This window comes from Talpa europaea, assembly GCF_964194135.1.
Source record: "Talpa europaea genome assembly, chromosome: 11".
Taxonomy (NCBI): domain Eukaryota; kingdom Metazoa; phylum Chordata; class Mammalia; order Eulipotyphla; family Talpidae; genus Talpa; species Talpa europaea.
This window is the reverse complement of record NC_140078.1, coordinates 16,811,997-16,838,435: the sequence shown is the minus strand read 5'-3', so window position 1 is coordinate 16,838,435 and position 26,439 is coordinate 16,811,997. Positions and strand designations below refer to the sequence as shown.

At 47.4% G+C, this 26,439-nt stretch overlaps 2 protein-coding genes across 2 annotated transcripts in view; one reads left to right on the top strand and one right to left on the bottom strand.

The window, feature by feature from the left end:
* The window catches only part of LOC311179429 (basement membrane-specific heparan sulfate proteoglycan core protein-like), a gene marked incomplete at both ends in the record, with an annotated part of 28,855 nt that extends 16,226 nt beyond the window's left edge, over positions 1 to 12,629 (bottom strand). Inside the window, 4 exons of the mRNA XM_084246638.1 lie at positions 1,395 to 1,753; positions 5,782 to 6,141; positions 10,837 to 11,196; positions 12,560 to 12,629. Coding sequence (XP_084102764.1) covers positions 1,395 to 1,753; positions 5,782 to 6,141; positions 10,837 to 11,196; positions 12,560 to 12,629 — 1,149 coding nt within the window. The remainder of the gene's footprint in view (positions 1 to 1,394; positions 1,754 to 5,781; positions 6,142 to 10,836; positions 11,197 to 12,559) is intronic.
* Positions 12,630 to 13,679: 1,050 nt separating this feature from the next.
* On the top strand, positions 13,680 to 14,120 carry LOC311179428 (ubiquitin-conjugating enzyme E2 variant 2-like; the record flags this gene model as incomplete). The annotated part of the gene is made up of 1 exon (XM_084246637.1): positions 13,680 to 14,120. One exon carries the CDS (start codon positions 13,680 to 13,682, stop codon positions 14,118 to 14,120), a length of 441 nt encoding a protein of 146 aa, XP_084102763.1.
* Positions 14,121 to 26,439: the final 12,319 nt, after the last annotated feature.

Here is a 26,439-nt window from a genome sequence, read left to right as displayed (position 1 = left end):
CCATTTATATGGTAGTTACTTGAGTCCTCTCCCTGTTTCTTGTTGAGTCTAGTTAAAGGTTTTCATTAATTATTATTTTTATCTTTTAAAGAACAGACTTGTCACAGATTTTGAAAATGTCTCCAGAATCCCCATTTCAGTATTTCTGCTTGATGCCTGTCAGCCCCTCCCTCTGCTCACGTGGGGCTCACTTCGTGTGAGAGTCCACTGTCGTGTGAGTGAGGATGTTACATGGGGTCTTTCTTTTCTCTGAATATTCACCTTTAGCCAGATGGCTTCTTTTTACGAATGCATTGGATGCGTCCTCAGTCACGGGTGGATCAGCCAACAGAGGGCCCCTCTTGAACCCGCTCCTAGTTGAAATGTCACTTCAGGAATTCTCAACTTACGTGAAATTATCACACCTCAGTTGTACAATGTCCTTAAAGGGCTACACGGGATGAGATAAAGGCATGCTTGTTATTGAGTCAAAGCATATATATTTTTAAAGATGTATTTATTTATTTATTTATACAAGCACTGGGTACAGTCAGAAGGGCGGGAGGGTGAGAGAATTCACCAGAGCCAGAGCGGGGAACAGAACAGGCAGAAGTACTGAAGTACACATGTAGGGAACACACCCAGGAAAGTGACACGTCCTGCAGCTGCTCTGAAGAATCCCAGTGAGAAAAGCAGTGAAGCCACTGATGGTGATTCTCTGATTTGTTGTTATAGGCCCGCTAGGAAGCTGTTTGGGGAACGACATTAACACATAATTGAGATCCGAGTGTTTTCCTGAAGATTTCTCTTTCCAGAAAGCTTTAGCACTTTGAATGGAGGGAAGACAGACTTTCTCAGGGATATCTTGGGAGTCAGGCAGATGGGAGTCAGCCCCTGTTGGCAGCCACCTCATCTCCTGTTTAAATGTTTAGAGGTGGGAGGTTTTCCCAGAAATGAAGCTGGGACATAAACTGGGTGTCTGGGCATCTTCCTTGGGGCTAGAGGGTTGGAATCCAACCCCAGTGAGGTGAGCTCTGTGGGGCAATAGGGCCTCCATGAGCACATGTTGCTCAGAAGCAGCACACCACAAAAACTTGTTCATATGGACAGAGGAGCACAAGGAAGCACTTTTGTCAGGGGGAGAAAAATGCAGCTTTTCATCTGACACCTGAAATGTGGAGCCAGGTAGTCTGGGTTCCAGACTCACCCCCTATTTCCCAGCCACATGACCTTGAGCAACTGGCATGACCTGTGCCGCCTCGACATCCCTGGTCTGTAGAAGTGGGTGAATCAAGCCATGTAGATCAGCACCCACATCCACGCCTGACTCTTAGCTGTTGCTCACAGAAAGGAGGGCGTGACAGTGACCTGCTGCCACACGCGGGCGGGGGGCCCCCACGGTACTCACCACTCACGGTGATCTGTGTGCCTGGTCCCGACTTCACTTCTGTGTCAGGGCTCCCTTTCTGGAACTTCACACAGTAGTAGGCCCCAGTGTCTGCTGGGGTGATGTTACTGATGCGGATGGAAAAGTCCTTGTTTTCTCTGATTGTGACATCTGACACATGGGTTACCCGGGGGAAGAGGCCTTCTCCTGCTCCTCCTCTGAAACTGTAGACTAACTGCCGGCCTTGCCCTGACCCCCTGAACCACTTAACAGGCCCCACAGGGAGCAGGGAGGTCAGGGTGCAGCGCAGAGTGGCCGTCTCTCCGGCTGCCACCAACACAGACTTGTCAGGCTGCATCACCTGCAGCTCCTCCTCGCTGGCAGCTCCTACAGGAAAGCAAAGCAGTTCCTTGTTCATCCTGAGTGACCCTGTGGGCTTTCTCAAGCACTATCACAAGGACCCGCTGACAAGTTCTCACCTTGGGGGTCCCTGGGCTCAGCACATGGGGGTGTCAACACATGGAACCCCCACAACGAACCTGTAAAGTGAGGCTGTTCCTAATGAGAACACTGAGGCACAGGGAGGGTGAGGCGGCAGGGTTAGTGCCTGAGCCATCTCTGGAAGGGTCATGCTACACCAAATACTGGCTGGACACTTTGTGGTCTCAGGAGATGTTGCATTTCAGTCCTTTACATTCATGGACACGAGAGTCTTGAGACCATTGGTTGGTGGCGGAAGTGGTGGGTGTGTTGTAGGATGGATTGAACAGCGAGAACCTCTGCGGGTCCAGCAACCTCTTCCATAGATCATGTGCTCATGGCAGGGGTGATCCCTGTGTGCGTGCATGACCATGAGGTGGTGAGCTCCCTAAAAGCAGTGAACGAGGTATTTAATGAAAGGAAAACATAGTCTCAAGCCTGGGCTTTTTTCCAATTCCACGATCATGGTATATTTGTGTCTATTACCGCTATAAATGTTTTCTAAGAGTCAATGGCTTAAAATAATGAATTTCCATTAACAGATGAAGGCATAAACAGAATGTGCCATAAATGATGGAATATTACTCAGCCCTAAAGAGGGATGATATCATTTATGTCCTTTTACATAGATAAACCTTGACAGTATGTTGCCAAATGAAGGAGCCAGAAAGAAAAGGACAGATACACAGTTCTAATTATAGGAAGTAAGTAGAATAGGCAAATTCATAGAGACAAGTAGTTATCAGGGTTTACCTTGGGTTGCTAGGGAAGATAATAGGGAATTTATTGTTTAATGCATACAGAGTTTTCTCCCAGAATGTTGCAAAGATTCTGACATGCATCCTGGTGACAGTTTGAAATATTTGAATGTACTTGATGCTGCTGAATTATAACCTAAAAAATGGTTCAATGGTGCATTTTATGTGATGTGTGTTTTGCCACAATAAAAAAATGGTGGTCAGACAAGGTGACAACCTGGTTCATGCCTTTGAACTGGACTAAGGGGCTCAAGGCTGGGGACTTGCTCTACAAGGTGGAGATGGAAGTTACGGGCAAGACAGCAAGGAGGGAACCGACTTCAGCCTGTTTGGACTTGTACGGCAAAAGCCCCCTGGACATGGTGCTTGGATGGAAAAGCACAGCTCACATTGTGTCTCTGTCTATGTCTCTGCGTCTCCTGAGGCCCCTAATTCTTCCAGAGGCTCGGTCCGCAACTTGGCTGTTTCTCTCCCTTCCAAATACTGGGGGTCAGAGAATCTGTTGCCGCTCCATCATGTGTCTAAGGTCTGACCTCGCTGGTCTCTATAGCAGCAGCTTTGTGCTCCGGTGTTATTTTTTTCTCCATGTAGTAACCTCTTAAATGTTCTAGTTGATTTTCTGTCCAGTGCTAGAATGACTAAAGCTAATGTCAGATCATCACGTCTCTCTCTGACTTTGCAGTGGCACCACTCACGGGAGCCCACGTCCTTGAACAGAACAGAAAAGCCTCCACGCAGGGCCTCTGCCCGTGCTGCTCCCTGTCAGGAGGGCTCTTCCCCCAAAATCCACGGGCTCATCCCACACCTCCTTTAACCTTTGCTCAAGTTTCTCTCTCAGAGATGCCACCCACACTGTCCTTTAAAAAAATCCATCCTGCTCCAGATACTGGCAGTTCTCCTACCTGGGATACTTTCATTCTGTGCCCTTCACACGGGTCAGACCCTAACACACCGTGTCTTGGACTTACCTAGCGTGTCTATTGTCTGCTGTCATTTCTCCCATGAGACATAACCCCAAGAGGGCAACGACCTTGTCTCTTTCCTTTAGCAACTCATCTCTCCTGCCCGTAACAGCGCCTGACACAGAGGAGACTTTTGCACCTCCCGGAGACCCCAGTGTCTATTTTGAGCGGAAATCCCGAGAGTTTTCCCTGGAGATGACCTGGTCTAATATGCAAACAGCTTCCAGGAAGAGGAAGAACCCAGAGAAGAAAGTCACAAACCCTCTTCCCTCACTCTCCCTGCCCCCACCCGCAAACAGAAGCTGCAGAAAGCTCCTGGGGAGGAGACGGGTCACACACATCTGAGAAGGGTGGTGGTTAACCCGGGGAACTCTACAGTCAGACTGTGCAAGAACAAATCGCAACTCTACCAGTTAGGGTAAGTGATCTGACCCATTCTGTGCTTCTGTTATTCCACCTGTAAGGAGGGGGATAAGTTAGCTCCCTCAGAGATAATGGTCACAGGAGATGACACCTCCAGGCCTTTCCCGCTGTGTCTGGTACACAGTGCGTGTTCAAAAAATTGAAATGATTTTACTCATCGGCTTTCCTGAGGCTGAGAGGCTTCTGGGGACATAGATGACAGAGATAGGAGTGCAGCTAGAATCACACATGGGGATCATTTCTCTGTATCCTTCAGGAACCTGCACCTCCCCCTTCTTGTCTCCTCAGCCCATCCAGCCTGGAGGAGGCCTCCAAGGAGGAATGCACAGAATTCCACTCACAGATTTCCTGAGGCCTGAACGGACGCTGGATGACAGCGCATGGGGAGAGGTGCAAACCCAGATGTGGGCGCAATGACAGATGGAGACGGTCTAGGTGAGGCTCTGTGTTTCCATCCCCTTCTTTCCTCCTCACCCCCTTGCAGCACGAGGGCAGGACTCCAAGAAAATCATGCACACACTTTACTCTCTTACAAGGGAGAAGAATTTTTGCCTAACAGTTTAGGGAAGGGAAGGGGAAATTTTAGAGAAGAAGAAGAGGAAGGAAGAGAGTGGACAGACTCTGAACACTAAACTTTGGTGAATGTGCACTTCATGCAGACTGAGAAATGATTGGAGAGAACAATGGAAAAAAACCTTTTCAAAAATCCCACAAGTGTGTGTGTCTGCACACTTCTCACACCTGTACATACATGCACATACGCCACAGCATGCATTTCCAAATACATGTGAAGTGATGATCATGATGATCATGGGGGTGTAGAGACTGGGAGGGACGAGAGATTTAGTGGAGATTGGGAAACCAGCAGGGGTGGCTGACATGGCTGCTGGACAGGTCATGTGAGTGACCACTTGGTCTCTGCTCTGCATCCTTGAGCCTCCGTGTGTGTTTCTGTGCAAAGTGATCAAAGCCCCACCCGGGGCAGAGGAGTGAGGATGTGCCCAGCATGGGAGGGTTCACAGCAGGTGCTGACAACCAGCTCCTGTGGCTGCTGTCCCAGCCCTAGTCACCACCCACCTGAGACTGTCTGGGGTTGGGGCGGAGGAAGAGTGTAGGGGACACACCAAGGATAGTGGCAAGTCCTGCAGCTGCTCTGAAGAATCTCAGTGAGGAACCAAAATCAACACATAAATGAGATTCGAGGTGTTTTCAGGAGGGTTTCTCTCTCTGAAAGCTGCAGCACTTTGAAGGAAGGAGGACAGATTTTCTCAGCGACATTTTGGGGTCAGGGGGAAGGTCCCTGGGGATGTCAACCCCTATTGACACCCACCCCAGCTCCCGTTTAATGTAGAGGTGGGAGGTTTTCCCAGCAATGAAGCTGGTGCTTAAACAGGGTGTCTGGGTGTCTTCCTCAGGACCAGAGGGAGGTCAGTTCTGTGGGGCAACAGGGCCTCCATGAGCACATGTTGTTCAGAAGCAGCACACCCAAAAAAAGTTGTTCACATGGACAGAGGAGCACAAGGAAGCACTTTTGTCAGGTGTTCTTCAGACACCTGAAATGTGCAGCCAGGTAGTCTGGGGTTCCAACCTCACCCCATATGACCCAGCCACATGATCTTAAACAACTGGCATGATCCATGCAGCCTCAAACTCCCTGATCTGTAGAAGGGGGTGAATTAAGCCGTGTAGATCAGCACCCACCACCACGCCTGACTCTTAGCTGTTGCTCACAGAAAGGAGGGCGAGACAGTGACCTGCTGCCACACGCGGGCGGGGGCCCCACAATACTCACCACTCACGGTGATCTGCGTGCCTGGTCCCGACTTAAGCTCTGTGTCAGGGCTCCCTTTCTGGAACTTCACACAGTAGTAGGCCCCAGTGTCTGCTGGGGTGATGTTACTGATGCGGATGGAAAAGTCCTTGTTGTCTCTGATTGTGACATCTGAGACACTGGTTACTCGGGGGAAGGGGCCTTCTCTTCCTTGCAGACTGTAGACTAACTGCCTGCCTGGTCCCGACCCCCTGAACCACCTGACTGTCCCCACAGGGAGCAGGGAGGTCAGGGTGCAGCGCAGAGTGACCGTCTCTCCGGCTGCCACCAACACGGACTTGTCAGGCTGCATCACCTGCAGCTCCTCCTCGCCGGCTGCTCCTGCAGGAAAGCAAAGCAGTTCCTTGTTCATTCTGTGTGACCCTGTGGGCTTTCTCAAGGTTTATAACCAGGACCGCGGACAAGTGCTCACCTCGGGGGCCCCTGGGCTCAGCACATGGAGGTGTCAACACCTGGAACACCCACAACAAACCTGTAATGTGAGGCTGTTCCTAATGAGGACACTGAGGCACAGGGAGGATGAGGCGGCAGGGTTAGTGCCTGAGCCATCTCTGGAAGGGTCATGCTACACCAAATACTGGCTGGATACTTTGTGGTCTCAGGAGATGTTGCATTTCAGTCCTTTACATTCATGGACACGAGAGTCTTGAGACCATTGGTTGGTGGCGGAAGTGGTGGGTGTGTTGTAGGATGGATTGAACAGCGAGAACCTCTGTGGGTCCAGCAACCTCTTCCATAGATCATGTGCTCATGGCAGGGGTGATCCCTGTGTGCGTGCATGACCATGAGGTGGTGAGCTCCCTATAAGCAGTGAACGAGGTATTTAATGAAAGGAAAACATAGTCTCAAGCCTGGGCTTTTTTCCAATTCCACGATCATGGAATATTTGTGTCTATTACCACTATAATGTTTTTCTAAGAGTCAATGGCTTAAAATAATGAATTTCCATTAACAGATGAAGACATAAACAGAATGTGCCATAAATAATGGAATATTACTCTGCCCTCAAGAGGATTGAGATCATTTATGTCCTTTTACAGACACAAACCTTGAGAACATGTTGCCAAATAAAAGGAGCCAGAGAGAAAAGGACAGATACACAGTTCTAATTATAGGGAGTCAGTAGAATAGGCAAATTCATAGAGACAAGTAGAAGCATCGGGGTTACCTTGGGTTGGGAAGATAATAAGGAATTTATTGTTTATTGGGTACAGAGTTTTCTCCCAGGATGTTGCAAAGATTCTGACATGCATCCTGGTGACAGTTTGAAATATTTGAATGTATTTGATGCCACTGAATTATAACCTAAATAATAGTTCAATGGTGCATTTTATATGATGTGTGTTTTGCCACAAAAAAAATGGTGGTCAGACAAGGTGACAACCTGGTTCATGCCTTTAAACTGGACTAAGGGGCTCAAGGCTGGGGACTTGCTCTAGAAGGTGGAGATGGAACCAGTGGGCAAGACAGCAAGGAGGGAACCGACTTCAGCCTGTGTTTGGACTTGTACGGCCAAAGCACCCTGGACATGGTGCTTGGATGGAAAAGCACAGCTCACAGTTAACAAAAGAAAAGAACTGTGGCGGGTAGCCGTGTGGTGACCTTGGGTCGTGAGCTGCAGGGTCAGGAGTGGCTCATGGTCATCTACCTGCAGGTGCAGGACTTGCAGTTCACTGCAGCTGCACCAGCCGGTTTCTGGAGACACCAGAGAAATGCCAGAACATTCCTTCTTTTTCAGGGTATCCTATCAGGCAGAGGCTAAGGTGGCAGAGCTATCAATCAGAGGAGCAGACGGTTGAAGGATTTTGCGGATGTGGGCTAGACAAAAATGGTAGAAATGAGAACCTGGAGGGAGCCATGGGGGAGGGAAAGGAAGTCAGACAGTCAGCGGGAGACACGTGATGGGGAAGTGTCCTCCCTGTCTCTGTTTCCTGCATTTACATCACTGCCCACACCTTTTCCCTGAAAGCTGGACTTCTGTGGCCAAAGCCCCCTGGACATGGTGCTTGGATGGAAAAGCACAGCTCACATTGTGTCTCTGTCTATGTCTCTACATATCCTGAGGCCCCTAATTCTTCCAGAGGCTCAGGTACACACCCTTGGATCTTTCTCTCCCTTCTAAATACTGGGGGTCAGAGAATCTGTTGCTGCTCCATCATGTGTGTAAGGTCTGACCTCGCTGGTCTCTATAGCAGCAGCTTTGTGCTCCGGTGTTATTTTTTTCTCCATGTAGTAACCTCTTAAATGTTCTAGTTGATTTTCTGTCCAGTGCTAGAATGACTAAAGCTAATGTCAGATCATCACGTCTCTCTCTGACTTTGCAGTGGCACCATTCACGGGAGCCCACGTCCTTGAACAGAACAGAAAAGCCTCCACGCAGGGCCTCTGCCCGTGCTGCTCCCTGTCAGGAGGGCTCTAACCTAGAATCTACCTATCTCATCCCACACCTCCTTTTAACCTTTGCTCAAGTTTCTCTCTCAGAGATGCCACCCACACTGTCCTTTAAAAAAATCCATCCTGCTCCAGATACTGGCAGTTCTCCTACCTGGGATACTTTCATTCTGTGCCCTTCACACGGGTCAGACCCTAACACACCGTGTCTTGGACTTACCTAGCGTGTCTATTGTCTGCTGTCATTTCTCCCACTGAGACATAACCCCAAGAGGGCAACGACCTTGTCTCTTTCCTTTAGCAACTCACCTCTCCTGCCCGTAACAGCGCCTGACACAGAGTAGACTTTTGCACCTCCCGGAGACCCCAGTGTCTATTTTGAGCGGAAATCCCGAGAGTTTTCCCTGGAGATGACTTGGTCTAATATGCAAACAGCTTCCAGGAAGAGGAAGAACCCAGAGAAGAAAGTCACAAACCCTCTTTCCCCCACTCTCCCTTCCCCCACCCGCGCACAGAGGCTGCAGAAAGCTCCTGGGGAGGAGACAGGTCACAAAGAACCAAGAAGGGTGGTGGTTAACCCGGGAACTCTACAGTCAGACCGTGTGAGTTCAGATCGCAGCTCTACCAGTTAGGGTGAGTGACCTTGAAACTCTCTGTGCTTCTGTTATTCCATCTGTAAGGAGGGGGGATAAGTTAGCCCCTCAGAGATAAGAGTCACAGGAGATGACACCTCCAGGCCTTTCCCGCTGTGTCTGGTACATGGTGAGGGTTCAAGAAATTGAAATGATTTTACTCATCAGATTTCCTGAGGCTGAGAGGCTTCTGGGGACATAGATGACAGAGATAGGAGTGCAGCTAGAATCACACACGGGGATCATTTCTCTGTATCCTTCAGGAACCTGCACCTCCCCCTTCTTGTCTCCTCAGCCCATCCAGCCTGGAGGAGGGCCTCCAAGGAGGAATGCACAGAATTCCAATCCCAGATTTCCTGAGGCCTGAACGGACGCTGGATGACAGCGCATGGGGAGAGGTACAAACCCAGATGTGGGCGCAAGGACAGATGGAGACTCAGAGAAATGCCAGAACATTCCTTCTTTTTCAGGGTATCCTGAACAGGCAGAGGCTAAGGTGGCAGAGCTATCAATGAGAGGAGCAGCCTCACCTCTGTATTTTCATCCCCTTCTTTCCTCCTCACCCCCTTGCAGCACGAGAGCGGGACTGCAAGAAAATTGTGCATACACTTTACTCTTTACCAAGGGAGAAGAATTTTTTGTCCAATAGTTTAAGAAAGGGAAGGGGAAATTTTAGAGAAGCAGAAGAGGAAGGAAGAGAGTGGAGACCACTAACTTCTGAACACTAAACTTTGGTGAATGTGCACTTCATGCAGACTGAGAAATAATTGGAGAGAATAATGGAAAAAAATGTTTTTACTATCCCACGATTGTGTGTGTTTGCACACTTCTCACACCTGTACATAACATGCACCTACACCATAGCATGCATTTGTATGTGAGGTGATGATCATGACGATCATGATATGTGAAGTGATGATCCTGATGATCATGGGGGTATAGAGGCCAGGAGGGACGAGAGATTTAGCGGAGATTGGGAAACCAGCAGGGGTGGCTGACATGGCTGGTGGACTGATGATGTGAGTGACCACTTCGAGTCTCTGTTCTGCATCCTTGAGCCTCTTGTGCGTTTCTGTGCAAAGTGATCAAAGCCCCACCCGGGCAGAGGAGTAAGGGTGTGTGCCCAGCACAGGCGTGTTCACAGCAGTTGCTGACAACCAGCTCCTGTGGCTGCTGTCCCCGTCCTGGTCACCACTCATATTGGGGGGGGCGTGGAGGGAAGTGTGTAGGGGAAACACCCAGGAAAGCAGCAAGTCCTGCAGCTGCACTGAAGAACCCAATTCAAAAAAGCAGCTGAAATCACTAATGGTGATTCTCTGCCTCTTGGCACAGGCCCGCTAGGAAGCTGTTTGGCGGAGAGACACCAACATGTAAATGAGATCTGAGGTGTTTTCATAAAGGTTTCTCTTTCTGAAAGGGGCAGCACTTGAAGGAAGGAGGACAGATTTTCTCATCGACATTTTGGGGTCAGGCAGAAGGTCCCTGGGGATGCCAGCCCCTATTGGCAGTCACCTCAGCCCCCGTTTAAATGTAGAGGTGGGAGGTTTTTCCCAGCAATGAAGCTGGGGCCTAAACTGGGTGTCTGGGTGTCTTCCTCAGGTCAGAGGGTGGTGAGCTCCGTGGGGCGACCAGGGCCTCCATGAGCACATGTTGCTCAGAAGCAGCACACCCCAAAAACCTGTTCACATGGACAGAGGAGCACAGGAAGCACTTTTGCAAGGGGAAAAAAAAAAGCAACTTTTCTTCAGACACCTGAAATATGGAGACGGGTCGTCTAGGGGTCCAGATCTCACCCCCTATTTCCCAGCCACATGACATTGAGCAACAGGCATGACCCGTGCAGCCTCGACCTCCCAGTCTGTAGAAGGGGGTGAATCAGGCCATCTAGATCAGCACCCACCACCACTCCTGACTCTTAGCTGTTGCTCACAGAAAGGAGGGCGTGACAGTGACCTGCTGCCACACGCAGGCGGGGGTCTCCCACGGTACTCACCACTCACGGTGACCTGCGTGCCTGGTCCTGACTTCACTTCTGTGTCAGGGCTCCCTTTCTGGAACTTCACACAGTAGTAGGCCCCAGTGTCTGCTGGGGTGATGTTACTGATGCGGATGGAAAAGTCCTTGTTGTCTCTGATTGTGACATCTGAGACACTGGTTACTCGGGGGAAGGGGCCTTCTCTTCCTTGCAGACTGTAGACTAACTGCCTGCCTGGCCCTGACCCCCTGAACCACTTAACAGGCCCCACAGGGAGCAGGGAGGTCAGGGTGCAGCGCAGAGTGGCCGTCTCTCCGGCTGCCACTGACATGGACTTGTCAGGCTGGATCACCTGCAGCTCCTCCTCGCCGGCTGCTCCTGCAGGAAAGCAAAGCAGTTCCTTGTTCATCCTGTGTGACCCTGTGGGCTTTCTCAAGCACTATCACAAGGACCTGCTGATCAAGTGCTTACCTTGGGGGCTCCTGGGCTCAGCACATGGGAGTGTCAACACCTGGAACCACCCCCCCAACGAACCTGCAATGTAAGGCTGTTCCAAATGAGGAAACTGAGGCACAGTGAGGGTGAGGTGGCAGGGTTAGTGCCTGAGCCATCTCTGGAAGGGTCATGCTACACCAAATACTGGCTGGACACTTTGTGGTCTCAGGAGATGTTGCATTTCAGTCCTTTACATTCATGGACTCGAGAGTCTTGAGTCCATTGGTTGGTGGTGAAGTGATGGGTGTGTGTGTCTCACATGAGAGTTAGACTCCAAGAAAATAATGCACACAATCTACTCATCTTAACCGGGGAGAAGAATTTTTTGTCTAATAGTTTTGGGAAGGATAAGGTGGGATTTTAGCGAAGTAAAAGAGGAAGTAAGAGAGTAGAGAGACTCTGAACACTAAACTTTTGTCAATGCGCACTTCATGCAGACTGAGAAATGACTGGAAGAAAACAATGGAAAAAACCTTTTCAAAAATCCCAGGAGTGTTTGTGTGTCTGCACACAACTCACAGCCTTTCATACATATACACACCACAAAATACATACATTTGCAAATACATGTGAAGTGCTGTCCTGGCTTGCTAGTATACAAGGAGTATGTTTTGAGGCTTGTTTATGTTAAATGCTCATTAAAAATATTGGTACATAGTAACCATCGAACTCATCATTAACAAAAGTTTGCCAGGACACACAGCAGAATTTCAACCCTGTCTTACCTCCTGTTTGTCTGTCCTAGCTGTCTGTCCAATCTCTAACTTATGTTTTTTACTCCGTATGTCTAACTTTTCTGCAAGAGCCTCCACTGAGTAGCCAACAGCATAACGTGGTAAAAAGAATGAATGCTGGAGTTCTTGGCCCTAGGCTTGAATTCTGGCTTCTCCACAGACTTGGGTAGATGGCACTGGGCAAGTTATGCTCTCTGCCTCAGTTTCCCCTTCTGCAACGCAGGGGCAACAATCAGCATTATAAACAGTTGAGAGGATCAGCCAAGTCAATATACTCGTCAAACCATCATCCTTTTTTTGATGTCTCTGATAACAATTACAGGTGACAGATGAAGAAAAAAGTTGTTCAGATCCCTGATTCTGTGCTCTCAAGTAATATCTAGTCCTTGGCTCTCAGTGGTAGCCCAGTGGGGGGGGTGGGGGGCTACCCTTGTTTACCTGAAGGCCCTAAAACTCCACTGCTAAACAGGCATCCGGGCAGGGAGAGGGGTTCTTCCCATGGCCATGCTCACCTGTGAGTCCCAGCAGTAAAGCCAGCAGCAGGCAAGGAGACTGGTGGGTCCAGGAGGCAGGGGCAGGCATCCTGGAACTGGAGGAGCCTGCTCTGTCCGGGTGTGTGCTGGGAGCCCAGACTCTGCTCTGTGGAGAGGAGCCCCGCGTGTGATACAAGAGGAAGCTCACATCAGTGGCGAAATGATGAGGTGTTGCCACACTTCCACTGTGAAGCTGGGACAGAGGGAAGCTTCAAGGTCAAGGGTTTCTCACATGTTTTCATAGACTTGTGCAGCCTCATAGAAATAGTGCCTCTTGCCTCAGGGCCTATGCACTCTCCACATGCTTGTTACCCCCTCTTGGGGTCTCTATGATTCTCCATCAGGAGTCCCAGGCAAAAGGAAACCCACAGGGATACAAGCTGTGTCCCACAAGTTCGTGCCCAGGCCCTAGCCCTCTTATCTCAACATGACAGTGGAAGTGTGGCAACACCTCAGCATTTGCCCAGTGATGCGAGCTTCCTCTTGCATCGCAGGCCAGGTTCCTCTCCACAGAGCAGTCTGGGCTCCCAGCACACACCTGGACACAGCAGGCTCCTCCAGTTCCAGGATGCCTGCCCCTGCCTCTTGGACCCACCAGTTCCCCTGACTGCTGCTGGCTTTACTGCTGGGACTCACAGCAGTAAAAGGCCTGAGCCTGGGCTGGTAGCCAGTCTGTGCAAGAGCTGCTCGCAGTCCAAGGGCCTGCTGAGGACTGCAATAGTGAGGAACAGGGAAAGGCGTTTAAGAAGACATTTGCCTGCAGTGGTCTGTAACTGAGCATCCAGAACACGGAGATGTCATCACTACAGATGACCAGCACGAGCTGTCCGGGAAGAGACTGGACTGGCCAAGGCTGACTGGCTAAGGTTCATGGGTTTCAAGTACTTGTGGCTCCCTGAAGCTTAGGTGAGGATTTCCTGGCAGTGAACAGAATTTCCCATCAGTCTCTTGATACAAGTTTTAAAACCTCACAAAGAGTACAATGTAATCATTTGGGGGAGTCTGCTCTTAACTGGGTCTAGTGTAATGCCTTCAGGCAATATACTGAAAAGGGCCATAGAAAATATAAAGGGTGGGCTGCGTCAGGCTGCAGATGAAGATGGCGGTCTCCACAGGAGTTAAAGTTCCTTGTAATTTTCGCTTGTTGGAAGAACTTGAAGAAGGACAAAAAGGACTGGGCGATGGTACGGTTAGCTGGGGCCTTGAAGATGATGAAGATATGACACTTACAAGGTGGACAGGCATGATTATTGGGCCAACAAGGACAAATTATGAAAACAGAATATATAGCCTGAAAGTAGAATGTGGACCTAAATACCCAGAAGCTCCTCCATCAGTTAGATTTGTAACCAAAATTAATATGAATGGAATAAATAATTCCAGTGGAATGGTGGATGCACAGAGCATACCAGTCTTAGCAAAATGGCAAAATTCATATAGCATTAAAGTTGTACTTCAAGAGCTAAGACGTCTAATGATGTCCAAAGAAAATATGAAGCTTCCACAGCCACCAGAAGGACAAACATACAATAATAATTAATTTTAGTGGATCTTAAACTTGTCTTAAATCAACAACCTTCTACTCATGTTAATGTCTTGATTAAATATCACAATACAAAATACCCACACATTAAGTAAAAGAATCCCAGCTGATAAACATGACCTGGACATTTTAAAGAATATAATTAATATATGTACACCCATTTTGTTTTCAGGTAACAAGAGGAAAAATGCAGCGCAATTTTTTTTCTCTTGTTAAGGCTTTGTCATTGAAGCATAAACCTAGAGTGCTCAAAATTGAATTCAGGTTTATAAGATGAAAGCATGACTAGAAGTATTGGATGGCTTTGGAAGCATGTGTATTTCTGAAAAGTGAAAATCTCAAGAAGGAAAAGCTAAATAGCATGCTTTGTCCATCTTGCTTAGAAAAAGAGATACAGTTTAAATTGTCTAAAGTAGCAGGTATAATGAATATTGTCACAAATTGTATTAATTTTTGAAGCGGTGTGGGTGCTGACTACTAGTAGTATCAAAAATATGTTCAGGATTGTTTTGATACTTGTATTTATAATAAAAAAAATGTCGTGGGGGAGAGGTCGATCAATTTCTGTTAAAAGCAGTTCCTGTGTGTTACATGTAACAGACATGGTAAATATTTGTTTACAGTCTTTGTTTGACAAACCATGCATTTAAGTTTAAGTGAAATCAACAAAAAGGAAATAGGTATATGGATATGTGATTTTGAGATTTTAAAGTTAGTCTTAAAATGTAAATAAAATGTGAAATGTGTCCTCAAAAAAAAAAAAAGAAAGAAAGAAAATATAAAGGGTAACACCAAGGTGGTGAGGACAGAAAGTGTGCACGTGAGAGGTATGAGGTTGGGGTAACTGAACAGTGTATCTCCATCACCTCTAGTGGGGAGACAATAATTCCTAAGAGAGAGAAATCAAAACATGGCAATGCAAGTGTATTCTCTCTGCGATACGGCAGTAAAATCTAAAACACTCAGTTGAAAGCATTGAAAAGAGTTGCTTCTGGGGGGTGGAAATTGTGGGAGGTTAGGTGAGTCCAGTTTTCCTATTAGAACTTGAGGAACTACTTGACTTTCAAACCATGTGCATATGTGCCTTTGATGTAGGTAAAAACATATTTTTGATCATTAGGTTAATGTTACAAGAGTTACCCCCAAAGAAAACATACCAATAGTACTAGTCGGTGTCCTGTGCTCTTGCTGAATATAAGGTCGATGCTCTGAACAGTTACAATCCTATACCATAGCCAAGAGTCATTGAAAACAATGACAATACTTTTTTATATCCACAGACTTGAAATTGTTAAAGAAAGCTCTAACTAGAGACTCATAAAACCATCATGGGAAAACTCTAAAATTATGAATTGAAAGTCATAAAAGCAAAACTAAAATAGATGTATGTCATGAATGTGCAAATTCAATACTGGAAAGATGTCAGTTGACTAAATTAATATGTAAATTCAATGCAATCAAATAATAATTCTAAAAGGTTTTTCATGAAACTTTACAACATGATTCTAAGATCCCCTAGACCTGAAGAGTCACAAGAATTTCAAATAAGAAAATGTGGGAAACTTTGTTCAAAGTGGCCTCAAAACTTAATACAGGGACATTCTTCTTGTCTATGTAGCTTTGACTATGAGACAAATAGGTCAATGGAGCAAAGCCCTCATAAAAAGAATCACACCTGTTTATGGAAACTTGATATAAAGTGAAGGGGCAGTGAAGATCAGTGAGTGCTGGGTAACTTACCCTTGTGGGAGAAAAAAATATAGCATGACTACCATTTACATACACACACACACACACACAGTGGAGCAGTATAGCTAGATCAAAAGCATAAATTAAAAAAGCAACACTTGATCAGAAAGTGAAAACTTTTTTGTGCAACAAGGCCCCCAAATGACACAACATGCAGCTTTGCAGGCCACACTAGAAGGGCGAGGGATGCTGTCCCAGATGGGGGCAAAGACACTAAGAAAAGAATCTTATTGGGAAGCTGTACTTCAAAGCACCAGGTGAAGTTTCACTATCCAGTATGAGAGGAAATAATAATGAGTGGCATATTCTTCAATAGAAGACTATGGAGCAGTGGAAAAATTAATAAATGGAGCTACATATATCAACATGAATATCCCGCAAGCTGTATTAAGCTAAATTGTAAGGTGAAGTTCCAGAGTACTGTAAACAGGTTAACTTCATTTATAAAAAAAAAAAAAATAGAATATGCAAAGTAATATTAAATATTGCTTAAGTATGTGTTCATATGTTGTAAAAGCACAGAATCATATTTGAGGATGCGAAACACCAAATTCAGGCAGTATTTCTTCAATGGATCAAAAGAACACGATGTCAGTATTTTGCAAAGACAGACCAGTAACTCTAGGAATAATTTTAGCGAAATCCTTACATATTTCAGAATAGACAAATGCTTATTCAACTTGTGAACTCAGGACATATGTATTAAAATGATAGCGTACTTGTAATAGCTCTGGATCAATGGAAACTACGCTGGTTGTTCATGAGCAGGGGAAGGGTGGAAACCTGTTTTTTGATTTGCCTGATTGTCTTGGGTGGAGGCCGATCCCAGCGCCTCGGGATCCAGACGGTCTGAGTCCATGATCAAAGTCCATCTTTGACTCAGCTCTAAATACTAGAGTAGAGACAGGAGCAGGTGTGAGGAAGGGCGCGTGTCTGTGGTCCGGTGGGGACAGCAGAGTGAAGGGCGGGGGTCTCGGGTAATCTCAGGTCCTTGCAGCTTCTCTTCCTAATCGGAGTCCTTTGGGGCACACACGAGGCAATGCATCACAGGGTGTGCAGGAGCTGTGGGAAGCAGATATTTTTTCCTTCCCTTCTTCCTCATATTAATTCCAGAGATATTTATTGAGCACCTACTATGTGGCAGACACTCTGCTTAGCCTGGTTTCATGGTGCAGATAAGAAATGAAGGCCCTACCCACTACACCCCAACACCTCATTCTGGGTTCTGAACACTGCTGTATACCCACATTCCCCTTTGATGCCAGGCAGTGACTCTGATCTCTCAGACAGACTCTATTAGTGGATTTTAGCAATGCTTTCCTTATTTACTTCAAAGGTATATCATGAAAACAAAGATGTAACTGTTTTCTGGGGGGTGTTCTTTGGAGTTTGGGTCTCAAAGTTTTGATTCATCCTACCTCTACACCTGGAGGCACCCCTGCCTCCAGGGTCCCAAGGAACTTAACTTAAATTCTTCAAATTTCCGGTCATTATACAATGTGTGAGAGTTGGTAACATCTAAGGAAATCTTCTAGAACCTTCTCTTGAGGTTGTATTGCCTTTGTGGACACCATGCTATCGTACGGCCTTACCCTCACCTTGATGGGGATCCTGACCTCCCTCCCTAAGGACTAAGACCTGCCCACAACTTACCTGTTATAGGCCCCACCGTCTGTGGATGTAAGTGACTGTGAAACTCATCACCATCAGCACCTTGAAGCCCAGGAGCAATGTCACAAAGATAAGGGCAGGCATCTCTGGACCTTAATATCAATGTGCAGAAGAGCCATCAGCTAGGGCTCTCCGAGTTTAGAAACCTTCTCTGAGGTCAGTAAGTTGCATCAATTCTACCCTATTCCAAATTCATATTTTGTTTTGTTTTATTCTTTACACTTAGTTCTCTCTTGGAAATAAGAGATGACCTTGACCTAGAGCCTCACCTGGAATTTGACTTTACAAATATTGAGTTGAACATCTCCCATACAGCAACAGCCAATGTGCCTGGCTTGAGGGGTACAGCCTGGACAACCAGCCCCTGTCCCCAAGGACACTGATCACATTCACCTTTAAAGCAATCTTAGGTCCAAGACCACAGCACTTGAACCTGCCCGATCTCATCTAAAGCACTCTTAGGAGACTGGCATTATGCGCACCATTTTCTAGAAGAACAAACTGAGGCTCTGAGAGAATAATCGACATGATTGCTGAAATTACACAGATACAATTGCTGTAAACTTAAAGTTATTTTATCTGAACTCAGTAATAACTATAGTTGACATTTATCGGAGACCAAATGTAGCATTGACATATATTTATTCTCTTGATCCTCACAAGGACTCTGTGAGTTAGGAGCCTTTATTAGACCCGCCCACACTACAGTAGGCTCATCTACAGATGTGCAAATGGAAGTGCAGAGAGGGGAGGCACCAGTGGGGGAGTCAGGGAAGAGCCTGCTCTTCCATTGGAGCAGATGTCAGGGGGCCCTGGGGAAAGGTCGTTGAAGTAAGTTTTACAGACTCAATTTTGTTTTTCTATATGGCAGTGGACAATCTCTCCATGTAACTCAGCAGACTATTTGAACAAGAGAGCATTGCTGATAACCATCTTTGAAACACCAACAATGAGCTTCCTGAGCTGAACTCTTTCTTGGGAAGGAGGTTGATCTCTTTCTAGGAGGTTGATCTGGGAGACTGCCCTTTCCTCAGCATTCATAGATCCTTTCAGGATGGCCATCATTAGATGTGGCCATCTAATGGAAGCCACTGGCCAGAAACCTTTCCAGTTACTCAAAGAATCACAGACTCTTCCTTTGGGCAAGACTTCAAGGATCACCAAGCCTCCTCCTCCCAATGCCTCTGGAACCCCCTCACCCAACTGCTTACAAGGGTCAGGTGAGCTTACCTGGGCTCTCGCTGGGTTCGTTGTCTGCGTTGACTGCTGGGACCAGTATGAGGTTAGCAGCGACAGGGGGCTGGGCCTCATGCTCTACCTTACAGGTGACCACCAGCTCAGACCCCCACCCCGAGACATTCACTAGCCGCGAGCTCTCCAGGGTGTAGGTGCCGTCAGTATTCTGCGCGGGCTTGGGTAGCTTAGCATCCTTGAACACATGGCAGTTCTCCAGCCAGGTGAGCTGCACGCTCTCAGGGTAGAAGTTCCTCACACGACAGGCAACAATCACCAAGTCCAAGGAAGGTGAAGACCGGGACACTGTCACTGCAGGGGGCACTGACACAGCCCAGAAAAAGCAGACAGTTACTGCAGGAAGTGCATGGGGAGACCTGGAAGTGCTACAGGGTGGGGTCATGCACCAAGGACTGCTGCAGAGGAGGATTAAAATATTGGGTAAATGCAAAGGACACAGAAACATCAATTCCAAAGAGCACCTGCACCCCTATGTTTATAGCAGCACTGTTTACAATAGCTAAGCTTTGGAAACAACCCAGATGCCCAAAAATAGATGACTGGATCAAGAAGATGTGGTACATATACACCATGGAATATTGCTCAGCAATCAAAAAAGATAAACACATGCAATTTGCAGCAACATGGATGGTGCTGGAAGGGATCATGCTCAGGGAAATAAGCCAGAAAGAAAAAGAAAAATACCGGATGGTCTCACTCATAGCAGGAATCTAGAAAACTTAAATAAGGGACCAGGAAAATGAATAACTATAAGAAAGTGAAAATCAAAATCAACAAACAACTATGAACCAGAGACACTCTATGGGGGATGGGGCGCGGGAAAGGAGGGGTTGGGGTCAAAATAAGGGGGTTGCAATTGTATGGGGAATATAAAAATAAAATTAAAATTAAAAAAATAAAATAAAATATTGGGTAAATGCATCACTAACAGAACTGTGAAAGCTCGGTGGGCAGATGGATGCAAAAATGGAAATGAATGGGATTTTCAATGGGACAAAAGCCATCCTCATTGTTCCTTCCCACTTTGGCCATTAAACATGAAAAGATGAAGCTTAAATTCCATTTAATTTCTAATTTAGTTGACTCACTGTTTCTATAAATCATTTAATGATGTCAAGGCAAGGCATTGTCCCCCAGAAGGTAACTATCTATATACCCAGCTTTCTCCTAGACAGGCAGGGATGCTTACCAAGAAAAGAGCGGGACCCCGAGCAGGGAGGGCCCAGGATAGTGAAGTCCTGGTGGTAGCTATGGAGAACAGGGTAGGGCAAGGTACCACCAAGAGTTGTGGGGTGTCGAGAGTGACAAGGACCAATAAAAAGATGGAGTGCTCGGATGACCCATTCCAGCTCCTGGCCAGGTCTCCTGGCTATCCAATGTCCAGGGCAGTGTCCAGGGGACCGAGGCCCAAGGGGAGCTGGTGGCATCTGCTTCCATGCACAGAATGAAGGGTTTGAGGCCGTGCACGTGTGTGTGTGTGTGTGTTATCCCATTTAATGCTCACATAAGCAAATGAGGTCAACACTGAAAGCTACTTAGAATCAGAAAACAATCAAAAAAGCCACTTCGAAGGCACCCGTACAAAATCAGATCCCAATTTCATAGAAATTGTCAGAAAGGAATTGCTTGAAACTTCATCCTGAGAAACATTTCAAGTATAAAAATGATCTTATCTAACTTATATTTTGCATTAAATATAGCATATCATTGCAATGACACACCAACTTTTAGAAGGAACAAGTGTTTGAGTGCGTAAGGAAGTTGGCATAATTTCTCCCCAAGAATGTGTACTCCAGTACCAACAAAACCTTGGTGTTAAATTTCACATTCACAGCACAATCATTAACATTGTTTTGAGTGTTATATCAATTTTCATAGGAACCTCTTTCAATCAAAATGCTCTCTTCTGAAATGCCCACACTATCATTAGCATCAGATCTTTTCCTTCAGCTTCCATCCTTAACCACTCAGAGCTTCTGCTGGTGAAACTAGCAGCTCCCCCAACATCATTTGCATCCACGTCTTGAAACACAGCTTTTGCAAGATTTCTGAATTCACTTTGTAATGGATGCAGATTATTTTGCACTGTGAGGTCTGGTATAGATGGTCACATTTCAATCAAGGTGAGAGGTACCTCCTGAAACAGAGGACTGGTAGCCAGAAAAGGCAGTTTTCTTCCCACCACTGACCCAACCCTCCTGCCGCAGGCTGATCCCAGGCAGATCCCTGGGGCCATATCCACATCCCATTCCCAGAACTCCGTCCAATTCCCTGCTTTGGGATTTCTCCATAACCGTGAATGCCACCCTGTCCCCGCATGCACACCCCAGGCTTTCCTCCTTTTGTGGGGCAATCCTGAGGGACAATCTACACAGTTCTGCAGGGGGTCCTGTTCTGTCACCATCCCAGGCCAGGTAGGATCATCATTCGTTCAATCAGATTAAGAGAAACTTGGAGCCCTTGACGTCATCCCCACAGGTCAAGGGAAACAAGCCAGCAGGGAGACAGCAACTTGGCCCTCCACGAACCCTTTTACGTAACTTCCTCTCATAGCCGTCTCTATTGCACGGTCCCCTGCCATCCCATTCTCTGTGATGCTGCCCTTATAAGCTCAGCCTCCAGGCTCAGGTGTGCCCACTTACGCATGCCCGCACCATACTCCAGATGCCCACCATCAGGCATGCGTACCCCAAGTCCATGCTCCCAAGTGCCTCCTGTGCTCAAGGCCGCAGGTGATTGATGGCCACAGAGCCCAACAGCGCAAAAGCCCCGAGTATTTTCATTTACCCTACAGGTCCCCAGTGTGGGTGGGGAGGAGCCTCCGTCATCCACAGGGGCAGTCAGTTATTAGTTCACTCTTTCTTGGGTGACCCACCTTCCCAGGCTCACACTCCCTGTCCCTTAACCCAGCCTCACTGGGTCATCTCCCAACCACCTGCACCCAAGTCCTGGCTTCAGTCCCTGATTTCAGGAGAACCCAAGTAAAGTCACCCACTAAGGCATTCCATGACGGAAGACCTGAGTATTTTTTTCCATGATTTTTTTGCTTCTGTGCACAATGGCCCTAACTCCAAGGGGATTATATAGTAACTATTGCGAAAAGGAGAGAGGGCCCCTTAATTTCCATTTTCCTACTTCACCATCAAAGATACCGAATCTGAGTGAACTTAAGTAACTAGCAGGAGAACCTACAGCTGGGAGATGGCAAATCAGGGCCTGAATTCACCTCAAAGGCCTCTCAACCACTCACTTGACATCCCCCCTCCACACCTCCACCCCTAGCACCCCCACCCACAGCAGTCTTCATGTCTTTGAACCCAGTTTCCTTCTAGACATGAATGGGACACGCAGTGTGGAACACTGGACATGTTAATAGTCAACCCCTCAGACGGGCTTTGCTCACTGTGTACTGTGCTCACTCGAGTCATTAACTTGAATATTTTTATTCATGTAAAATGATGTCTTTACTTCTGTGGATAGGACCGAAAAAAAAAAAAAAAACTAAGGAAAATATTTTGTAAACTTTAAAACCCATTTAAGGAACTAAGTTTAGGGCTGTGCGTTCTTGGGCCACTTCCTTGCCCTCCTGGGCTCTAGAATTGCTATAAAATTGGGGTGATCACTCAGATTCTTTCTAGAGTCCATATGTTGGCACTTCCCTGAACTCACTGACCTTGAAGTGAGGGTCCACGTAGAAAATGATGAAAAATTAGGGCTTTGGGCCTCCCTGGTGGTGCAGAGTTAAGATGCAACCTGTGATGCTGCCCACAGTCACTGTAGCACAAGTTCGATCCGCCAGCTGGCCAGGGAGCAACCCACATGGCACAGCAGACCTCTCCTGCCTCACTGGCTGCTCCCCTCAGCAGTGTATTTCAGTTGATCTGCCTGTTGTGCTCCCCACTCTGTCCCTGGTGAATCCTCTCACCTTCCCCACCTCTGATCTGCACCCCAGCTCTTGTAGCCATAAATAAATAAATCTTTAAAAAAAAAAAAAAGAAAGAAAGAAAGAAAAATTAGGGCTTTCCCCAGGGCTAAGTAATGCTCAAAAAACATAAGTCCTTAACACAAAAGTCCCCGAGATTTAGAGATGCACACGGACCTTCCCTCCTCCTCATATATATTTACAATAATAATAAAATTAAAGGGCCTCCCAGGTGGCGCAGCGGGTTGAGCGCAACACTGTGAAGTTGTCCATAGTCTCTGCAGCGTGGGTTCGATTCCCAGCCGGCCAGGGAGATTCCCACATGGCGCGGCAGACCTCTCCTGCCTTGCTGGCTGCTCCCCTCAGCAGTGTATTTCAGTCATTCTGCCTGTTCTGCTCCCTGTTCTGTCTCTAGTGAATTCTCTCACCCTCCCGCGCCTCTGGCCTATACCCCGGTGCTTGTATAAATAAATAAATCTTTAAAGAAAATAATAATAATAAAATTAAATTCCCAGAAGATATTTTGTTTCCATTTTACAGATGAGGACACCGAACCTGAGCGGTGATGTGCAGAGTGAGGCTGTATCTAACCACAACCACCGCTGCCCTGCACAGACTGAGGCCCTTCCCGGGCATCCATCCAGTGGGAAACCCGGCTTCAGAGATGCCCAGACCCAGCCCCGTGCAGCAGAAAGCCCTTACCACGGAGGTAGTACTTCAGCTCGATGCTTTTGCGGAAAATTGTTGTAGAATTGTGCTTGACACGGCAGAGGACCAGCGAGGACAGGTCGTCGGCCCGCAGCGGGACGAGCACGGAGCTGGTCACATTGTAGGTGTGTCCACTCTGGCGGCTGCTGGTCTGGGAGCTGGGGAGGCTGTAGTTGTTTTTAAGCCAGGTCACAGTGACATGACTCGAGGAGAAGCCAGAGGCTGTCATGGTCAGTTGGATGCTCGTGCCAGGTTCAGAGCGCTGCAGGGGGCCTTGCACGGAGAAAGAGTGGCTTTGTGTGGCTGCAAGGAGAGACTCCTCTCGTGAAAAGGCCCAGAGGCGCCCAAATCCCAGGACGGGACTACTGCACTTTGCAAGTAGGCAGACACCCCTCCACACCTCCTGCAGACACCCAAATCATGGAGCTCACATTGGGGCTCTGCTCATGCACAGGGGTCTCACCAACCCCATTTCATGGATGACAAAACCAAGGCACAGAGTGGCTAGGTAATTTGTCTAAGGCTCACAACTAGTTGGCAGAGCCAGGGCTTTGGTCTGGCACTAGGGCCTGCGCCTATGCCCCCTGCTCGGCTCTGCCCTCAGACCCTGGAGGGGGAAGGGAGTCTCACTGCCCACAGGGCAGGCCATAAAAGCAGGTGGATACAGAAGAGCTGAGGAGCACAGGCTTTCAGGCCACACTCACTCTAACCTTGCGCTCCCAGTTCCTCCAACCAGGCGGGCCTGGGTAACTCGACTATGTACGCCTTTGCCTCCTCGGCTGCAAAAAGGCAGGGACTCTTAATTCCTAGTAACTCTGTAAAGTAGCAGGTATAGAATACGAGGCATATATCACTCACTCTGTGAATGGCCCTTCATCATGGCCTCACATTAACCATCTGAGCAGTCATTGCCCGCATTTCTAATGTGAACATAGAAAAGGCTCAGAAAGGATTGGTGACTCATTCAAGAGTCTCACAACAGACAGAACCCACATTCCAAGCCAGGTGCGCTGACGCCAAGTCCAGTTCACTTTCTCACAGGTGCCTCTATCTCTCCTGACGCTATACTTTAATGTTATTGTATTAATATTAACATTATCTTTATCCTGAAACTGGGGTTAAATGGTTAAGCTGCTTTCAGACTCTGGAGCACACAAATAAAAAGTTATCTTTCCCTTTGAGGTTTAGTTGCAGATGATAGTTTATTCAAAGATGACCCAGTCTCAACGAGTAGAAGCACTTAACCTCGAACTGAGCTCTGAGGCTGGCCAAGGCCAAGAAACTACAAACTCAGAGGATGGGGGCTTCCCAGAGGGGCCCACCAATAGGAATTAGAGACTCCAGTTATCCGAAGAAGAGTCTCATACGTCTTCCTGCCCTGTAACTAGCCAAGGAACTTCCACCAAGTCTGTTTTCTCTGCCCTTAGCCCACTCCCTAGCCAATAAAATTAAACTCCTTATTTTTCACCCCCCTCCCCAAACCTATCTAACCTCATTCCTTTTCTTAATAAGGGAGACAGATTTGAGTCTAATCTTTGGTCTCCTTGTCAATCGATGTGCAATAAAGCCGCTTTCTTTTTCAAACCCGGGTGTCGGAGTATCAGCTCCTATGCACATAAGGTGGTGAGCCTGTTGCTTGGTAACAATATCATTTTATCATATAAAGTGAACTTTAATATTTTCCTACTTTCAGCCAAGTTCAGGTTTGGGTACCATGGAGATAGCAAACAGTCGGCACAGAGCACACACTATGCACCCCATTGTCAAGATGCCAGTACACAGACGGGGAAACTGAGTCCTGGGTGGGCAGTGCTTTGCCTGAGGTCACAGATGGCCAGCGGCAGCTCTGTGGTGTGACATTGTCTGCTAGAGTCCAAAGTTGGTCACCACCGAACATAAGAGCCAGAGCTGCTTCAAGGACATGAGGGTCTGTCTCATCAAGAAGGAGAGATGTAGACGGATGAGATGCCTGGGTGGGGGCTTGCAACCTTCATTCTTAACTGAATTCTTAAATTCAGTGATAACTGAATGGTGTGGGCAGATAGGACCATTCAGGAGGAAATAGATATGAGAAATAGAATTGAGATTTAGGGCAGAGACTTGAGAACACCAAGGTTTGTAGTTTCAGACAGGATGGAAGGGAAAATACAGAAAACAAATTGAACTGGTGAACACACAGCCCTGCCTTCTGATCCCAGCCCTGCTATTTGAGCCTCTAAGCCTCTGAGGCCCCAGTCTCTCTGCTGCCTTTCCTGGCTGTCAGTGTTGGATCAGGTATGTCACTGGCTCAAACACGACAGAGGCATGGGGGTGAGAGTGCATAGGGGTAGCCTGCTGAAGATTTTTACGCACCAGATTGGCGAGGCGTTGCTGCAAAGGGGGTCAAGTGCTGCAGAAGGAAGGGCTGAGTGTGCTTCCTTCTGCAGACCACAGAGTGCTTGGAACAAGCTGCACTGGGAGGGGTAGAATTAGAGCTAATTCTCTTGCAGCTGTGGGCCAGAGAGACCTTCTGCAGGTAACAAGACAGTAAGAGAGCAAGGGAAAACTCTGAGTGAATGAATAAAGAAATAATGTAACTTGCTTCTGACCAGAAGGACCAGTTTGCAATTTTCCACCCAGATCTGCATATCCTGCAGGGTGAACATTTCTCCTATTTCTACTGGACAGCAACAAAAAAGGGCACAACCTGTTAGGAGTTGGTGCCTCAACTCCGTCCAGGGTTCCCAAAGACTACATGGAGCCAGAGATGCAAAAGCAAAAAGGCTTTATTGCTAGCGTAAGCTAGGGCCCAACTCTGCCTGGAGCACTGACACAGCAGTCTCACCAGGTTGAGAGAGGGACCCCCTCCCAGAGCAACCAACTGCTTTTGTACTTTGCTGACAGGATGCGGGGACTTTTCACACCAGGGACCAAGTTCGGCCTAATTGGGTATCTCTCCTTGGCACTAGTTAAGTTTCGTTTACCCTTGTCTTATGGTTTTTACCCCAGCCTGGTGGTTTTTGCCTTGAAATG